The sequence below is a fragment of the Thalassophryne amazonica genome, chromosome 15 (genome assembly GCF_902500255.1).
Source record: "Thalassophryne amazonica chromosome 15, fThaAma1.1, whole genome shotgun sequence".
Taxonomy (NCBI): Eukaryota; Metazoa; Chordata; class Actinopteri; order Batrachoidiformes; family Batrachoididae; genus Thalassophryne; species Thalassophryne amazonica.
The window spans coordinates 14,527,828-14,541,497 of record NC_047117.1 but is presented as its reverse complement, the minus strand read 5'-3'; the positions used below and the strand labels follow the sequence as shown (position 1 = coordinate 14,541,497).

The window sequence follows — 13,670 nt, the reverse complement described above, 5'->3', positions numbered from 1 at the left end:
CCATAAGAAGATCATTTGTAACCTTGACTAATGCTGTTTCTGTACTATGATGAATTCTAAAACCTGACTGAAACTCTTCAAATAGACCATTCCTCTGCAGATGATCAGTGAGCTGTTTTACAACTACCCTTTCAAGAATTTTTGAGAGAAAAGGAAGGTTGGAGATTGGCCTATAATTAGCTAAGATAGCTGGGTCAAGTGATGGCTTTTTAAGTAATGGTTTAATTACTGCCACCTTAAAAGCCTGTGGTACATAGCCAACTAACAAAGATAGATTGATCATATTTAAGATCGAAGCATTAAATAATGGTAGGGCTTCCTTGAGCAGCCTGGTAGGAATGGGGTCTAATAAACATGTTGATGGTTTGGATGAAGTAACTAATGAAAATAACTCAGAACAATCGGAGAGAAAGAGTCTAACCAAATACCGGCATCACTGAAAGCAGCCAAAGATAACGATACGTCTTTGGGATGGTTATGAGTAATTTTTTTTCTCTAATAGTTAAAATTTTGTTAGCAAAGAAAGTCATGAAGTCATTACTAGTTAAAGTTAATGGAATACTCAGCTCAATAGAGCTCTGACTCTTTGTCAGCCTGGCTACAGTGCTGAAAAGAAACCTGGGGTTGTTCTTATTTTCTTCAATTAGTGATGAGTAGAAAGATGTCCTAGCTTTACGGAGGGCTTTTTTATAGAGAAACAGACTCTTTTTCCAGGCTAAGTGAAGATCTTCTAAGTTAGTGAGACGCCATTTCCTCTCCAACTTACAGGTTATCTGCTTTAAGCTACGAGTTTGTGAGTTATACCACGGAGTCAGGCACTTCTGATTTAAAGCTCTCTTTTTTAGAGGAGCTACAGCATCCAAAGTTGTCTTCAATGAGGATGTAAAACTATTGACGAGATACTCTATCTCACTTACAGAGTTTAGGTAGCTACTCTGCACTGTGTTGGTATATGGCATTAGAGAACATAAAGAAGGAATCATATCCTTAAACCTAGTTACAGCGCTTTCTGAAAGACTTCTAGTGTAATGAAACTTATTCCCCACTGCTGGGTAGTCCATCAGAGTAAATGTAAATGTTATTAAGAAATGATCAGACAGAAGGGAGTTTTCAGGGAATACTGTTAAGTCTTCTATTTCCATACCATAGGTCAGAACAAGATCTAAGATATGATTAAAGTGGTGGGTGGACTCATTTACTTTTTGAGCAAAGCCAATAGAGTCTAATAATAGATTAAATGCAGTGTTGAGGCTGTCATTCTCAGCATCTGTGTGGATGTTAAAATCGCCCACTATAATTATCTTATCTGAGCTAAGCACCAAGTCAGACAAAGGTCTGAAAATTCACAGAGAAACTCACAGTAACGACCAGGTGGACGATAGATAATAACAAATAAAACTGGTTTTTGGGACTTCCAATTTGGATGGACAAGACTAAGAGTCAAGCTTTCAAATGAATTAAAGCTCTGTCTGGGTTTTTGATTAATTAATAAGCTGGAATGGAAGATTGCTGCTAATCCTCCGCCCCGGCCCGTGCTACGAGCATTCTGACAGTTAGTGTGACTCGGGGGTGTTGACTCATTAAACTAACATATTCATCCTGCTGTAACCAGGTTTCTGTAAGGCAGAATAAATCAATATGTTGATCAATTATTATATCATTTACCAACAGGGACTTAGAAGAGAGAGACCTAATGTTTAATAGACCACATTTAACTGTTTTAGTCTGTGGTGCAGTTGAAGGTGCTATATTATTTTTTCTTTTTGAATTTTTATGCTTAAATAGATTTTTGCTGGTTATTGGTAGTCTGGGAGCAGGCACCGTCTCTACGGGGATGGGGTAATGAGGGGATGGCAGGGGGAGAGAAGCTGCAGAGAGGTGTGTAAGACTACAACTCTGCTTCTTGGTCCCAACCCTGGATAGTCACGGTTTGGAGGATTTAAGAAAATTGGCCAGATTTCTAGAAATGAGAGCTGCTCCATCCAAAGTGGGATGGATGCCGTCTCTCCTAACAAGACCAGGTTTTCCCCAGAAGCTTTGCCAATTATCTATGAAGCCCACCTCATTTTTTGTACACCACTTAGACAGCCAGCAATTCAGGGAGAACATGCGGCTAAACATGTCACTCCCGGTCCGATTGGGGAGGGGCCCAGAGAAAACTACAGAGTCCGACATTGTTTTTGCAAAGTTACACACCGATTTAATGTTAATTTTAGTGACCTCCGATTGGCGTAACCGGGTGTCATTACTGCCGACGTGAATTACAATCTTACCAAATTTACGCTTAGCCTTAGCCAGCAGTTTCAAATTTCCTTCAATGTCGCCTGCTCTGGCCCCCGGAAGACAATTGACTATGGTTGCTGGTGTCGCTAACTTCACATTTCTCAAAACAGAGTTGCCAATAACCAGAGTTTGATCCTCGGTGGGTGTGTCGTCGAGTGGGGAAAAACGGTTAGAGATGTGAACGGGTTGGCGGTGTACACGGGACTTCTGTTTAGAACTATGCTTCCTCCTCACAGTCACCCAGTCGGCCTGCTTTCCCGGCTGCTCGGGATCTGCCAGAGGGTAACTAACGGCGGCTAAGCTACCTTGGTCTGCACGGACTACAGGAGCCTGGCTAGCTGTAGAATTTTCCACGGTGCGGAGCCGAGTCTCCAATTCGCCCAGCCTGGCCTCCAAAGCTACGAATAAGCTACACTTATTACAAGTACCATTACTGGTAAAGGAGGCCGAGGAATAACTAAACATTTCACACCCAGAGCAGAAAAGTGCGGGAGAGACAGGAGAAGCCGCCATGCTAAATCGGCTAAGAGCTAGTAGCTACGCTAAGCTAGCGGATTCCTAAAAACACGTAAAGTGAATAATGTGTAAATAATTTAGAGGTGATTCAGCAGAAGGAGTGCTTTAGTTAAGGCACGTAAAGATTACACTGGGAAACAAATCGTAATCTAGATAACTAGATCAATCTAACTGCGCAGATTAAACAGCTAACAGATACAGAAAAACACCGCTGTGCTCCGGAACAGGAAGTGATACAATACCGCAGTGAGAACCAACCACCAGTAGAGGCAAAGACCAAAGTCATCCACACACGCAAAGAAATCAAAACAATTAAGTACAGAAATTAAGTTATGTGTAAAAAAAATGGAATGACAGGGAAAAAGTATTGAACACGGTTACTGAAATTTATTTAATACTTTTGTAGCCTTTGTTGGTAATGACAGCTTCAGGACGCCTCCTGTATGGAGAAACTAGTTACATGCATTACTCAGGTGTGATTTTTGGTCAGTTCTTCCATAGAAACCATGTTCAAATTTTGAAGGTTCCGTGGACCTCTTCTATGAACTCTGATCTTTAGTTCTTTTCATAAATTTTCTATTGGATTCAAGTCAGGTGATTGGCTGGGACATTCTAGCAGCTTCATTGTCATTCTCTGAAACCAGTTGAATGGTTCCTTACCCATGTGTTTGGGATCATTGTCTTGCTGAAATGTCCACCTTTGTTTCATCTTCATCATCCTGGTGGATGGCAGCAGAAGAATGCCCGGTACATTTTTCCATTCATCCTTCCTTCAGTTATAATTCCTTCAGTTTGCGAGTGCCATATGCTGAAAAACAGCCCCACACCATGATGTTCCCACCACCAAATGGTGTTTTTGGGGCCATTTGACCTACAAACATGATTGTCCATGATGGCATCAAAAGAGTTTAGTTTTGGTCACATCTGACCGGATTATATTCTCTCAGTATTTCACAGGCTTGTCTAAATACTGTGCATCTAACTTTAAACGAACTTCTACATGCTTTTTTTTCAGCAATGGAATCTTGCGTGGTGATCGTGCATAAAAACCATGGTGCTACTTATCGTTTTCTTTGAAACAATTGTTCAGTTGCTCTCCACAAGTGATCCTTGGCTCTTAGACAACTCTTCTGATAATTCTTTTCACTCTGCTGTCAGAGATCTTGCAAAGAGCAGCAGATTGTGGCCGGTTTATGGTGAAATTTCGTTCTTTCCACTTCCAGATTATGGCCCCAAAAGTACTCACTGGAACATTCAGACGTTTAGAAATCCTTCTGTAACCAATGCCATCAGTATGTTTTGCAGCAATAAAGTTGCAAAGATCTTGAGAGAGCGCTTTGCTTTTACCCATCATGAGTTTTTTTTGTGTGTGACACCTTGGTAGTGAGACACTTTTTAAGGCCATCAATTGGGACTGAACCAGCTGGTATTAATTTGCGCTGACAAGGGGCAGGACTGCTTTCTAATTACTGATAGATTTCAGCTGGTGTCCTGGCTTTCCAGGCTTTCTTGCACCTCCCTTTCTACAACCCAAATTCCAATGAAGTTGGGACATTGTGTAAAATGTAAATAAAAACAGAATACAATGATATGAAAATCCTCTGCAACCTATATTCAATTTAATACACCACAAAGACAAGATATTTAATGTTCAAACTGATAGACGTTTTTGTGCAAATATTTGCTCATTTTGAAATGGATACCTGCAACACATTTCAAAGAAGTTGGGACGGGGCAACAAAAGACTGGAAAAGTTGATGAATGCTCAAAGAACACCTAATTGGAAACAGGTGAGTGTCATGATTGGGTATAAAAAGAGCATCCCCAAAAGGCTCAGCCATTCACAAGCAAAGATAAATGGACTGCATTTATATAGCGCTTTTCCATCTGCATCAGACGCTCAAAGCGCTTTATAATTACGCCTCACATTCACCCCGATGTCAGGGTGCTGCCATACAAGGCGCTCACTACACACCGGGAGCAATAGGGGATTAAAGGCCTTGCCCAAGGACCCTGAGTGATTTTCCAGTCAGGCGGGGATTTGAACCCATGATCTTCTGGACTCAAGACCAACACCTTAACCACTAGACCATCACCTCCCCAAAGATGGGGCGAGGATCACCACTTTGTAAACAACTATGTGAAAAAATAGTTCAACAGTTTAAGAACAATGTTTCTCAATGTTCACATGCAAGGAATTTAGGGATTCCATCATCTACAGTCCATAACATAATCAGACGATTCAGACAATCTGGAGAACTTTCTACACCTAAGCGGCAAGGCCGAAAACGAACATTGAATGCACGTGACCTTCAATCCCTCAGGTGGCATTGCATTAAAAACCAACATCATTGTGTAAAGGATCTTACCGTGTGGGCTCAGGAACACTTCAGAAAACCATTGTCAGTTAACACAGTTCGTCACTACATCTACAAGTGCAAGTTAAAACTCTACCATGCAAAGCGAAAGTCATACATCAACAAGATCCAGAAACACCTCTGCCTTCTCTGGGCCCGAGCTTATTTGAAATGGACAGATGCAAAGTGGAAAAGTGTGTTGTGGTCTGATGAGTCCACACTTCAAATTGTTTTTGGAAATCATGGACGTTGTGTCCTCCGGAAAAAAGAGTAAAAAGACCATCCAGAGTGTTACCAGTACAAAGTTCAGAAGCCAGCATTTGTGATGGTATGGGGGTGTGTTAGTGCCCATGACACGGACAACTTACACATCTGTGATGGCACCATCAATGCTGAAAGGTAGATCCAGGTTTTGGAGCAACACGTGCTGCCATCCAAGCAACATCTTTTTCAGGGACGTCCCTGTTTATTTCAGCAAGACAATGCCAAGCCACATTCTATACACGTTACAACAGCGTGGCTTCGTAGTAAAAGAGTGCAGGTACTAGACTGGCCTGCCTGCAGTCCAGACCTGTCGCCCATTGAAAATGTGTGACGCATTATGAAACACAAAATACAACAACTGAGATCGTCCATGAAGCAAGAACGGGAGAGAATTCCGCCTACAAAGCTTCAACAGTTAGTGTCCTCAGTTTCCAAAAGCTTATTGAGTGTTGTTAGAAGGAAAGGTGATGTAACACAGTGATAAACATACCACTGTCCCAGCTTTTTTGAAACGTGTTGCAGGCATCTGTTTCAAAATGAACAAATATTTGTACAAAAACAATAAAGTTTATCAGTTTGAACATTAAATATCTTGTCTTTGTGGTGTATTCAACTGAATATAGGTTGAAGAGGACTTGCAAATCATTGTATTCTGTTTTTATTTACATTTTACACATGTCCCAACTGCATTGGAAATGGGGTCGTACATGAGTTCAATACTTTTTCCTATGTCATTTCACATTATTCCACATAACTTAATTTCTGTACTTAATTACTTTGGTTTCTTTGTATGTGTGTATTACTTGGGTTGTTACTGACATCTGGTGAATTTCATTTCAATTTTCATGTCAATATAGCACCTTTAGAAATATATTTACCGAGAAATATTGCGATGTGTTCAATGCATATTTTACCTACTGTATACGGTTGCATTCATAGTTTAGATATAAATCAGTAATTCACCAAAATCACATTGGCGACGGACAATTATTTTTTCCGTGTATATATGTACGTCTGATCAGGTTGAACCAATGACCATCACATCGAAAGAGATAATCGCCCTGCAATACTACACAAACTTTTGCTTTCAATCCAGTGATATCACATAATCAAACCAAACAAGAGCCCATTAGAGATTCATGAATATATATAACCTCACAATGTCAAAACACACACACACACAAAAAAAACCCCTCATTCTGAATCCAGATCGTCTGTGTGTTAGTTTGTCCATAACCAGGGTCAGTATTTTGCCCAAAGCCACTTCAAAGGGGAGTCGGGCATCAAACCCACCAACCCTTTGCTAAATGGACAAACCGCTGTACAAAAACACCATTTCAAGCTAATTATTTCGTAATTATTATTTTTTTAGTTTATTTGGTTGTTGCAGCAGAAGTACAAAATAACCAGAAAAAGAAAGGAGGAGCCTTTTACGTTTACATAAAATAAATAACCCAATTGAGCTCAAATTTAGACTGGTTTGGAGGAGAGGGAAAAAATTGAGGATGAAGTTGTTTTTTTTCTTCTTCTTCGTCTTTTCAACAGTCACTGTAAATTAATACGTGCACTTCCTTAACGCCTGTCACAATGCGCGTGTTTTATTGTAATGGCAAATATAGACCTTTATTGTGAAACGGTGGCGCTACCTCTCGGTGTTGTCTAACTTTATTTGCTTTGTCCAAACCGGAAAAGGTAATGCCAAAATGGCGGACATTTTCCAACAAAGATTTAATATGTATAAAATGTCTATTTTTCAGCGCTTTCGTTTTTCTTAGCCGAGTATTTTCTGTACATTAACAACTAAACGAGTCGCCCCTGTGCTCAGAAGCTTGACATTTGCCTGCTGTAACCAGCGCTTTGGTGAGTTTTTCACCCGGACAGTACGGTACCGTCTAACGGCGGCGGGGTTTTAATAAATTAAATCTCATTATTAGAATCAAAACAAAGCTTTGGCTTTAGTTCTCACAGTATGAGAGCAAATAGGCAGAAATAACTGGTATCGTAGCGTCCAGTCAGGTTCACAATTATTTGGACATAATAATACCGCATTTTATAATTTTGTCTCTACACCATAGAGATAAAATTACAAGATGTGCTCGTAGCGGAGACTTTTAGCTTTTCAAAGGGTTTAACAGGAGTTACAGCCGTTTATAAACATAGTAACAACACTCTCAGAGTCCCTTCGGCTGCTCCCTTGTTTGCACTTGGGGTCGCCACAGCAAATCCAAGGTGGATCTGCATGTTGAATTGGCACAAGTTTTACGCCGGATGCCCTTCCTGACGCAACTCCACATTACATGGAGAAATGTGGCAGGGGTGGGATTTGAACCCGGAACCTTCTGAACTGAAACCAAGCGCATTAACCACTTGGCCACCACCCCTGCAGAACCCCTAAATAATTGCACCAATGAAATCGCTGCATTTTTAATACACATCACTTTTATAGCCAGTTTTCTTTCTTTTAAACAGTGGATGATACAAATTGTTTACTACAAATATGTTTACTTTATCTATGTCACTCCTTATAAAATACAAATAGTATAGTACTGTTTAGTAAATCTGTCTAGATTAGGCAGTTCTAAAAACAAGGAGACTTGATGGAAGCAGGGTTTGGCAGTTGGGTGTTTTTAATCGCAATGTGGTGCCGCCATCATGATGCCACACCCCAATTTGTCAGATACACTCATCCCATCGTCCTTGATATAACCTCAATTAGGGTGATCAAATGTCCTGTTTTCTCAGGACATGTCTTGTTTTTCACGTCCTGGCCGTTTTGAGTTTTTTTTTTTTTTAAAGAAAGTGATGATAATGTCCTGGTTTTCATTTATTGGGGGAGGTGATGGTCTAGTGGTTAAAGCGTTGGGCTTGAGACCAGAGGATCCTCAGTTCAAATCCCAGCCTGACTCGAAAATCACTAAGGGCCCTTGGGCAAGGTCCTTAATCCCCTAGTTGCTCCCAATGTGTAGTGGGTACCTTGTATGGCAGCACCCTCACATCGGGGTGAATGTGAGGCATTATTCGTAAAGCGCTTTGAGCGTCTGATGCAGACAGAAAAGCACTATATAAATGCAGTCCATTTACCATTTATTTTCAGCTTTGAGAATCCTTGAGGAAACTTCGATTATCATTTGTGTATCTCATTGCCAGGCTGAGTGTCCTGGTTTCCAGTGATCAAAATATGGTTACCTTAACCTTAATGTATATTTATTTGTTTGTGGAATTTTCCTGGAGATCAAACTGAGCACTGATCAACATGCCCTGAAATGAGTGTCAGCCAGAGAATGTACAAGGATGGTGTCAAGTCTTTATTGCATGTGGAAGAACTGAGACGCAGCATGCACAGGGTGAAATGAGCACTTCTGCTTCCTGCTGCTCAGCTGAGAGCAACTTTGTGGTGTGCAAGTCTGCATCCAGTTTTAATTCAGGCCACAGAAGAAATTGGTCCCAGATATCAAGAGTTTCCCTGCCTGGAGGTACACAGGGATGCCTTTGACCACTGTGAGCAATGCACCATCTAAAACTAGGTGGGCAGTTTGGTGTGATATCCGTTATTATGAGCTATTTTATTGTCTCTTACCAAAAGCATCCCTCTGGTCAGCAGGCGTGTATGAGTAAGACTTTTATTGTGAAATGTCAGAATGAGATAAGTCTTAAGATAAGTCTTTTCTTTTGTGTTGTATTTGATTGTGTAACAAGCAACAGAACTGTCTCGAAGATCAGCAGCAGAACAACACCAAAATGGAAAATATGGCTGCAAAAACAAAATTGTCAGTTCTATGCTGTTATTTCAGGTATATAAAGGGTGATGTTGATGAAAAACAGGTACTTTGTTGAGACTGCCTTGCAGAGTTTTTCAGCATTTTTTTTTTATTATTATTATTTTCTATCCAGATGGAGTCCCCTCCCAAATAACCCCAATCATTCTAGAATTATCCATTCTTACTGAATAGTTATTCATCTTATCTGGTGAAAATTCCAGTTATTTTCCACATCGCAATATATATTACAGAAAAAAATATTTCAGTATTGTGCAGTCCTAGTAGAACAAGCCACAATGGAAAACAGTTAAAAAAAATTGTCTAATTGTAATTCCGTTACTGTACATTTACTCTGGTGGAAACCACTTGAGTATTATACATCTTCACATCCATGCTTACTAAGATTTAGCGGTATTTTTTGTGCATTTATTATAAACACAGACACTGCAAACATTATAACAGAAATGGATTACAGTATAAAGACCTGACTGAGAGCAGAAATGACTCTCTTATTTCTCTCTTTCCCAGCTTTTCTTGTGGCTTCCCTGACTGGTAGGAATCATCAGAAGTCTTAATTTATCCATTGTTAGTTGGATAAGGAGAATTTGGGAAAAAAAAGCTCCCTCCTCAAAATGGATGAAGTGTCTGCAGAAGTGGATGAGATGACAGCGAAACGGGGCCACATCTCAGACTCGCTCCCAGAGCCACTTTTGATAATATTGTCCCCACCACCGCCTTTCTTACCTGACCCTGGTGAGCTGACTGTGTCATGGAATAAATGGCTTAAATCTTTTGAACACTATCTTGGAGCACTCAGTGAAAACAAGCTGACTGATTCAAGTAAGTGTGCAGTCCTGCAAAACTTCCTTGGTCAGGAAGGCCAGCGTGTCTACTCGACGCTAATCCGTGGTGAAACCACATATGCAGGAGCCATATCAGCGCTGACTGTTTACTTCAATTCTCAGATGCACCTACTTAAATTTCAGCAAAGATCTCAGAGGCCTGAGGAAACTGTTGAACAGTTTGTGTCTGCTTTAGAACAACTGGCAAAGCCTTGCAACTATGGAGACTTGAAGGATAAACTTATCCTCAGTCAGCTGATTGAAAAATCAAAGTACAGACAACTCAGAGAGAGATTGCTGATGGAGAAAGAAACTCTAACCTTGCCCAAAGCATTAATTATTGGTAAAGAGGTGGAGTCTAATTTAAATGAGTCTGGTATGCTTGATATTCATGAGGTGAGTGTTGACTTTGGAGATGATTTAGACCTTACTGTTCCAAAAGTGTCAAAAAGAGGGCGGCCTCGTCGTGGAGCTACTACAGGTGGAAGACGAAAACGGCACTCAACTAGACCCCTAATTGCAGGTAATGAGGCTGCATCTGAGTCGCTTGATATTCACGAAGTGAGTGTGGCCATTGAAGAAGATTTAGACCCGCCTATACTAAGGGGCTCAAAAAGAGGAAGACCACGTCGTGGTAGAGGTGCAACCAAAGGCATACACCGTTCTATTTGTGGTACTCATGAAGTACTTATGGATACCAAAGACAATTTCAACCCTCCTGCTCCACGGGTGGCAAAAAGAGGAAGGCCTCGACGTGGGGAAACTGTTGCAAAATTAAAACGGGACTCGATTACAGCCCCAGTTAGAGGTAAAGAGATCAAACGTGCTTCAAATAAATCAGAATTGTGTGATACTCATGACAATAGTGTGGACACCAAGGACTGTTTAGATCCTCCTGCTCCAAGAGTGGCAAAAAGAGGAAGGCCTAGGAAGACCCCATGCCTGACCATAACCCGAGATGGTACAGAAGAGATGGGTGGTGGAGACAAAGTAGATCCTTCAGGTCAAACAGTGTCAAGAAGGACAAGATCTCAGTGTGGAGAAAGTGGCACAAAAGTAAAATGTCAATCTGCTAGAACACCATCAAGCTCCTCGAGACCTGAATTCAACCGCAGTTACAATGATGATGTTCTTGGCGATAGTGATGACCTTAATTCTGAAAGTGGTGATGAGAATAGTCAAGACTCCAATCAAGTAGATGACGGGGCAACATCATTATCTTGGAAAATAGAAGAAGAGGCTGGTGATGAAGGTAGTGATGATGATGATGATGACGATGACTATGATGATGATAAAAGTAATGTGGAGTTGATTTCAAAAGCAAAGCAAAAGGAACACCTTTGTCCCATCTGCGATGGTAAGGGGTTCAGAACTGCATACAAGCTCGCCAGGCACATGAGAACACATACAAAGGAGAAACCATACAGCTGCCCTATCTGCTTTGTCACCATCAGCCAGTCCTATCACGTGATCAGACATCTCAGGAAGCAGCATGGCGCAGGCCAGTACGCCTGCTCTCAGTGTGGGAAGACATTAAGTAGTTTGCTGGAGCTGAAAGTGCACAAGAAGGCCCACACAGCTAAAGGTCTGTCATGCCCTACTTGCGACAAGCAATTCGAGGAGAAGACTGAGTTGGAGACTCATATTGAGTCTCATTTCAAGGTCAACCCTCGGGGACTCATCTGCACCGATTGTGGAAAAACGTTTGGCCGGATGTACCATTTGAAAAGACACATAGCGACCCACTGCAAATCAACAAGAGGTTTGTGTTTTCAGTGCCCCGACTGCCCAAAGAACTTCCCTTTCCTACATGATCTCACCAAACACTTAGAGACACACGAAAAAGAAAACAATGGGATTTGTCCAAAATGCGACCAAACATTCAGCTCCCAAGAAGAACTACAGTCCCACATGGAGACTCACGAAAAATTTTACATCTGCACTACCTGTGGCAAGAAGTTTAGGGTAGAGTTTGCGCTGAAGAAGCACGAATTGTGGCACAATAAAATATGTCAGTTCTATTGTTCATTGTGCAGCAAGCAGTTCACACAGAGTTCTCACTATGAAAAACACATCATGGCCCACGAGAGGTGGGAGTCCAGATGTCCGCACTGCGGTCGCATCTTTGTGAAGTTAGCAACGTTTAAATGTCATTTGCGCACTCACACTGAAGAACGACCATACCAGTGCCCTTGTTGTATTGATACCTTTGAGATAAAGGAAGATTTGGATCAACACTGCCTGAAGCACAAAAAATTTAAGGAGGCGAGGCCTTACTCGTGCACTCGCTGTGATTGTGCCTTCACCACACTTGTAGAATTGACGGATCACATGACCTCGCATGAGGGAGAGCCACCGCTGAACTGCCCCGTCTGCCCAAAGTCTTTTCTGAACAAGAGCAAGCTGGAGAAGCACCTGAGCATCCACACGGGTGAAAGACCTCACCTCTGTTCCCTCTGTGGCAACGGCTTCCCCAACCCCGCCAGCCTCAAATTACACGCACGCATCCACACAGGAGAGAAACCCTTCCAGTGCTGCGAGTGCAGTAAGAGTTTCCCCTCGATGAGTGCGCTGCAGCGGCACAGCAGGCAACACATGGCGGAGCAACCCAGATACCCGTGTCCTGAGTGCGGGAGGACCTACTGTCGCATGACGGAGCTGAGGAAGCACCAGAGGAACCACACCGGGGATAAACCGTACTCGTGCACCTGTTGCAGCAAACGCTTTACCACTAAAGACAAACTTATTGTCCACATGAGGGTGCACACTGGGGAGAGACCATATTCCTGCTCCCACTGTGAACAGACATTTACTCAGACTGGTGACAGAAATAGGCACATAATTAAATTCCACCCGTTAGATGTCACAGCGATACAACAGCAGTAAGGATGTGCATGTTGCTTTTGAAGGACTTTACAGATTGTTTCGAGTGAACAAACTGTATTTACAGATTTGGGATGCCTTAAATTGCAATGTGTCATTGAGGATGAGGCATTTTGTGATTGTTTTTAAGTACAAATGTAATTTAAGGACAATGCTAAAGCTCCTCTGAGAGGCAAATCTCAGGTGCCCACATCGCTTTGGAATCAAAATTCACAGATACTGACTGTCTCCATTTTTGAACTTCTCCAAAATGTTTGCAGCACTTATCTATTAAGTATTGTGAATGCATCGGCAACTGTTATTTATAACTGTGGTAGTGATTTTGACACGTTGAAAGAGGAACTGTAATCGGTGTTTTGACCTCGTGCACGGTATATGTCGTGTCTCTCAGACAAACAAATTTTAACAAATTTTCATGATCATGAAGTTGCTTGTGCGAACAAATGTATGTCGAAGCATCACTTTTGATGCAGGTAGTACTGAATATTCTCTGTCATAGACTATACTACAGTGCAGCTAGCTACAATGATTAGATTATAAAATAAAAAATAATCATTAGTTGCAATCCAATAACACCACTTCCTCAAAGTACATACAATTTTCATTAACCTTTGTGTTAAACTGACATTTAACATCATTTTATTCAACGTTTATCATATTGATGGAAGACTGCTGTGTTGATTATATAGTAAACGATGTACATTAAAATGAAGTATATTTGTTTTTTCTCTTTTTTTCTGGTGCCAGGTTCCAGTCTGGTGTTTAAA

The 13,670-nt window shown here is 41.4% G+C and overlaps 1 protein-coding gene across 1 annotated transcript; it reads left to right on the top strand.

Annotated features, from left to right (window-relative positions):
- Positions 1 to 7,091: 7,091 nt before the first annotated feature.
- Positions 7,092 to 13,627, top strand: LOC117526030 (zinc finger protein 16-like). Its single transcript, XM_034188019.1, has 2 exons — positions 7,092 to 7,280; positions 9,707 to 13,627. The coding sequence occupies exon 2, from the start codon at positions 9,811 to 9,813 to the stop codon at positions 12,904 to 12,906; it is 3,096 nt and encodes a 1,031-aa protein (XP_034043910.1). The 5' UTR covers positions 7,092 to 7,280; positions 9,707 to 9,810; the 3' UTR covers positions 12,907 to 13,627.
- The last annotated feature ends 43 nt before the right edge of the window (positions 13,628 to 13,670 follow it).